We start from the raw sequence: 5,985 nt of genomic DNA, 5'->3' as shown, positions 1-5,985 counted from the left end.
TCCTGTTCCGTGACTGCCAGTTTCTCTAGGCTGCCAGTGTGTCTACGCAAGTCTCACTACTATTAGAAGAGCCATTCCCATAGCTGTTACACTGGCCCTCCCCTCCTGGCCCCAGCCCCCAGGGCCTCCAAGAGAAGGCTGGGAGGCTCTCTCTGGATGCCAGGTTCCTCCTGTGCTGTATGGCACTGGTTGTGACTGCTCCAGTGGTTTTCCCAATGTGATCTGCCCTAGGAGGAGGTTCAGGAATTCCTGCACCACACCTGTGCAGCTAGCTTCCTTTTTTCTTTTTGCCCGTCCTGGGGCTTGAACTCAGGGACTGAGCACTGTCCCTGGGTGCTCAAAGCTAGTACTCTACATCTTGAGCCAAAACACCACTTCTGGTTTTTTCAGTGTATGTGGTGCTGAGGAATTGAACCCAGGGATTTATGCATGCTAGGCAAGCATTGTACCTCTAAGCCACCTTCCCAGCTCTCAGGTTAGTACTTTTGAAAGCTTATATGAAAGTGGTGAGTAGGAAATAGAAACCTCAGGGGGCCTGACTCAAGAAGTAAGCTCTAAAACCAGATAGATTGGAGAACATCAGTAGTTCTAGCATTTGGAAGGCTGTGATGGGAGGATCTTGAATTCAAGGCCAGTTTGGCCTACACAGTAAGACCCTGTCAGGAAAGAATGAGAGGGAAGGAGAGGAAGAAAGAGTAAAGAAGAAGGGGCTTGGATATGTGGCTCATTTGGTAGAGTGCTATCCAGTGAGTGAAAGCATCAAGTACTGAGTTCAAGTCCTAGTCCCTTCCCCCCCTCAATAAAAAGGGGGAACGGAAAACAAAGAATTAACCCATTATAACAGATGCACATCTGAGGACAGGCAGTTATCAAACTGACCATAAGCAGTGTTACGAGATCAACTCAAAGAGTCTGTGTATAAGCAATCTATACAGATAGGAAGATATTTAAGTGTCAATTTTGGGGAAATTTATTTCACAAAACTATTTCACTTAAGGATGGTCCTGCGAAAATGCAAAATTTATGTATGAGATAAAAGACTTATTCTAAATACATTTTGTTGGGAGCAGGCATTTGTTTATTATAAAATTCAGCAAGGTAAAAATATAATTACAGCAGTTATTGTCAAAAGACTAATTCAGAGGTCAAGTTCAAAGATCAAGGCTCTTACAAGAAGATGAAACTGCTAGATACATATAAAGAGAATGGGTTAAATGTTACTAAAGTGGTGGTGGTTCTCCCCCCCTTTCTAAAAAACTAGCTTCATAGCTAGGTGCTGGTAGCTTGTGCCTGTAATCCTAGCTACACAGGAGGCTGAGATCTGAGGATTAAGGTTTAAAGCCAGACTGGGCAGGAACACCTGGGAGTCTCTTACATGTAATTAACCACCAAAAAGCTAGAAATGGAGCTGTGGCTCAAGTGGCAGAGGGCCAGCCTCGAGCACAAAAGCTCAAAGACAGCACCCAGGTCCTGAGTTCAAGCCCCAGTACTGGCACAAAAGAACAAACAAATGAACAACAACCAAAGACTACCTTTACAAAGTAACAACCAACACCTAATTCATTCTAACTTACTTAGTGGCACTATAACCTGGAAGAATGACCATCAATTATATACATATTTTTGTTGGTTCTGATGCTTGAACCTAGGGCCTTAAGCATAACAGGAAAGCACTCTACTATTGAGTAATATTCCCATCAACTTCCCCTTTGATTGAGACAAAAAGTCTGCTCAGGCTGACCTTGAACCTACTCTTTCTAAGTACTAAGATAACAGCATGTACCACCATACCTAGTACCTACAATTATGTTTCTAAAATAACTTATATGCAGGATACAGTGGAGCAGCCTACACTTAACTTTAAATGCAATACTATTTGTGCAAGCTTATAGACTGTTTTCAGTATTTTGTTTTTACGACAGCACTGTTTTCTAGCACTTGGATCATTATCTGTGTTCTACCTTAGGGTTCTAAACACTGACACCCCTTCTGAGAACACAAGAAGTAAAAACCTTTCCTGTTAATAGGCCCCAAGAAATGACCTCAAACCTGCTAGATTAGGGCAGGAATGGAGTTCAGTAACTGAAGATCTGAGGACCATTCAGGAGACTACCCTTCCACAAGGTATTTTAAAGATTTCTCATTACTATTATCAGAGAAACAGGGTGGAAAGGGAATTAAAGTGTCCTATGCTCTAAGATATGCTAAAGAGCCCTTGTTCTCATAACCATGTGTATGAAAACGATTTTCCTTACAGAAATAAATGTCTAGGAGCCAAGGCAAGCTTTGGCGAAAACGATTGGTAGCTTTTGTTTGTCTCTGGAGGTTTCCATGGAAACAGCCTGAGACAGAGAAGGCAGCATTATCATCTGGCTGTGGAAGCTCACTGGTATCACTTCTGGTGAGTCTTGACAATGAGACACACAGGTTCAAGTAATGCTTCCATAACCAGGAACCTAATGAAGCCACATGAAGTGCCAAATGGAGCCCCACAGCCGAGCTCTTAAACTTTCATGGCAGCAAGCTTCCTGGAGAGTATTTACAATTCTATGATATCAGATCTCAGGCAGGCAAATAATGCCACCTGAGGTGTTTATTGCACAGAGCAGAATGGGGTGGTCTCATCCATCATTTTTCTCCTCCTTTATGTCTAGGTGATTCATGTGTGTACTTTAACACAATAATAGGCCAAACTCATTCGTCTAACCTTAGTTCAGGTAAGTGCTTCCCAGGGAGCCCACAAAAGCAGTCCTACCTCAAAATTCCGCTTCGGGAGCCCACTCAAACCATCAACGTATAAAAAAACAAGCAAAGACACAGGCATGCAACCTTTAGCACCATTTTAAGACCAATGAGGGCAAGAGTGTCGATAGAAGTTTGAAAAGGAATATGGGTTTTATCCTAGAACGGGATCCTAAACACACAACCCACTTGTAGAGTCCAGTATTTTTTTTTAAGGACAAGTCTGAGAAAGTATTAATAGAATATCAAAATCCATTATTCATCACAGGCAGAGGAGCTGACATATAACACAGTCATGTGCTCCACCAAGAAGATTTAAGGTGGCAGACCACTGAAAAAGTATTTATAACTCTGTGTGCTATGCATGGATGTAGATTAAATTAGAACATAGAACAAAGTCTTAGTTTGGTCTTTTCCACAACGAGGGACTAAAACTCTAGGGAAAGTTTACTCAAGAGATGTGCTGAAGATGGTTATATAAAGTTTAAAGGTAAGAAATTATGGGCAAGGAAACTAACTTTAGATCTCATCAAATTCAAATCTTTCATCTTACTGGTGGGAAAAGCTCACATGTCAACAGAAGGGTAAGTTACCTCTGAGCAGGATAATTGTGCCTTTTTCTCCCCCAACCTGTTTATTGCTTGGATGCCTTTAAATCTTTAACATGTGTTGCTTAAGGAAGCTCAGGGAAAATGACAAAGAAATGTCAGAAAGGATGCCACAGTTTTATGAAGATTTTTGGCAATTCATACTCTGATGTGCTTCCTATTTGAGGGGAAAATCCCAGTCATCTTTTGGTGAAAAAGAAAAGTTACTTTGAGAAGCAGGTTCTTTCCTGAGCCGCTGTGGTTGGTAGCAAGTGGCCTCACAGCTGGGAGTGTTCGTCTGTCTGTCTCTGTGGTTCGAGCTGGATTCCGCAGACCCTGTTTCATCGGGGTGGCTGCTGTCTTGAGAATCTGTGCCGATACTTTTGGTCTCTGACTGGAGATGGACGGACACCTGGACTGCTATTTCTTGGCCTTGTTCATTGAGAGAGCCATCATCCGAATCTCCTCCTGGGGAGGTACTCCGCCCCATCTCTGGGTTGATCACATAGATGCCCCCTTGGGCATCCAAGGCAGGTCTCTCCTTCATTCTTTCCCCCATGTCATCAGGATCATCCACTCCCACGGCTTCAAACATCTCCTCCACAAATGCCCGGCAATTGAGAATCAGAGGCGGGAGGGGCACGCTTCTGGCCAGCTCTTCGATATAGCAAGCAAACTCCATGGTCTTGAACTGAGTGACTTTGGTGAGCTCCAGAGTCTTGGCGGAAGTGATGATGGGGATGCGCTTGGCAATCTCAAAGGCCTTCTGGAGTTTCTCGGCCCCTTCAGTTCTGAAGAACTCGTTGATGGCCTTCCCGGTCTTGCGGAGATGGCTGCTCATCATACACAGCCATGTGACGTTCAGGATGAGTGTGATGGTGAAGGCGAGGAGGCAAACGATCATGTAGTAGATGCTCATGTCTCCGGAGGTGAAGATCACACGGAGGGTGACAGAGTAGGAGGCATGCACGGGAGAGGTGACAAAACATGTGTACAGCCCGCGATCGTCAAAGGCTACGTTGGTGATGTTTAGAAAGTGATCAGAAACCAGCCATTTTCCACCTGATAAATCCAACAGAATTAAAAGATATAGATATATGCATAAAAAATCAATTAACATGCAAATGGCCTCTTCAGTGTCCCACTTTTTTATAAAAGCCATTTAATGCATTGGTTAGATTCCACTGTTTAAACCACACACGCACACACACGCACACACGTTATATCTACTGCCAGAATTTAATTAGCTTGGAATTTTTTTAAAAATCAAGATCTTCCTTTGTGACACTAATAAATGTCATCATTTCCTTTTTACTGCTAGACATAAAAAGTGTTTCAGGCTGGGTGCTGGTGGCTTTGTAATCCTCGCTATTCAGGACGCTGAGATATGAGGATCATGGTTCGAAGCCAGCCTGGGCAGGAAAGTCTTTGAGACTATTATTTCCAGCTAACCAACAGAAAATCAGAAGTGGTACTGTGGCTGAGCATTAGCCTTGAGAAAAAGAGCTCAGGGACAGTGCCCAGCCCCAGGCCCTGAGTTCAAGCCTCATGACTAATTAAAAAAAAGAAGTCAGGGAGACAGGTGTGTCTAAGCAGTACTTGATACTCAATGAGTAATCTCTAAAACATTTTTTCACATATATGTGTATACCACAACCTATGCCTGTAAAGATACTAAGATACACTCTAGAAATATAAAGCATATACCATACTTCAGAAATATGAAACAATGGTCATTTCTGGAGTGATGGGTTATAATTTCTATTATTTTTATTTAGTTGTGACTGTGTTGGCTTGCTCACTTTTTACAATGCACTTTTTTTTCTCTTTTTGCTAGTCCTAGAGCCTGTCCCTGGTTTCTTTCTGCTCAAGGCTAGCACTCTACCACTTGAACCACAGTGCCACTTCCAGCCTTTTCTGTTTATGTGATGCCGAGGAATCAAACCCAGGGCTTCATGCATGCCAGGCAAGCACTCTACTGCTAAACCACATTTCCAGCCCTCTGTGAGACTCTAATCTCCAATTAACCACAAAAATCCAGAAGTGGAGCTGTGTCATAAGTAGTGGAGTGTTAGCCTTGAGCACAGAAGCTTAGGGACACTGCCGAGGACTGGCCCCCCCAAAAAAGGAAAGAGAAAGCTTTCATCAAGGGTCTATGGGTCTGAATTATTTTAGGGATGGACACATTAATATGTACTCTGGACTGTGCCCATCAAAGTTGAGCTAAATTCAAGCTAGATTTATTTTTTTTAGTAGCTATCACTTCATTAATGCAAAAAAGGGGAAAATATGTAGCTATAACCACAGCCATTATCCTATAAGTTTCTGTTCTCTGAACTCAGAGCTATGAAAGGATGCTCTTTGAATCAAAGAACTTCATAGACTCCATTAATCAACCAGGGTGCAATGACCATCATGGAAACTCCAGCTCACTTGCGGATAATAGCTCAAGATTTATGAACCTTACTCTAGACTGACATGCTCTTCAAACTCCTTGCACTTGAGATTCATAAAACTTAATACAATTTTCCAGGGCTGTTGCTGAAAGCACCAATGATGGATGTTAGTGGTTTTCAAAGTTAAAAAAAAAAAAAAAAACACCCAGGAAAATGAACTGCCATTGAGCTTGGCAGGTTTTGTCCTAATGTAAGGCTTT

At 42.6% G+C, this 5,985-nt stretch overlaps 1 protein-coding gene across 1 annotated transcript in view; it reads right to left on the bottom strand.

Annotated features, from left to right (window-relative positions):
• Window positions 1–3,362: 3,362 nt before the first annotated feature.
• The window catches only part of LOC125342097 (microfibril-associated glycoprotein 3-like), a 10,417-nt gene continuing 7,794 nt past the window's right edge, over window positions 3,363–5,985 (bottom strand). Inside the window, exon 2 of the mRNA XM_048334232.1 lies at window positions 3,363–4,391. Within this exon, the coding sequence (XP_048190189.1) occupies window positions 3,508–4,248 (741 nt within the window). The 5' untranslated portion in view covers window positions 4,249–4,391 and the 3' untranslated portion in view covers window positions 3,363–3,507. The remainder of the gene's footprint in view (window positions 4,392–5,985) is intronic.

The sequence above is a fragment of the Perognathus longimembris genome, chromosome 25 (genome assembly GCF_023159225.1).
Source record: "Perognathus longimembris pacificus isolate PPM17 chromosome 25, ASM2315922v1, whole genome shotgun sequence".
In the NCBI taxonomy this organism is placed as follows: domain Eukaryota; kingdom Metazoa; phylum Chordata; class Mammalia; order Rodentia; family Heteromyidae; genus Perognathus; species Perognathus longimembris.
The sequence above is the reverse complement of the archived record's forward strand: the minus strand, read 5'-3'. Positions and strand labels throughout refer to the sequence as shown.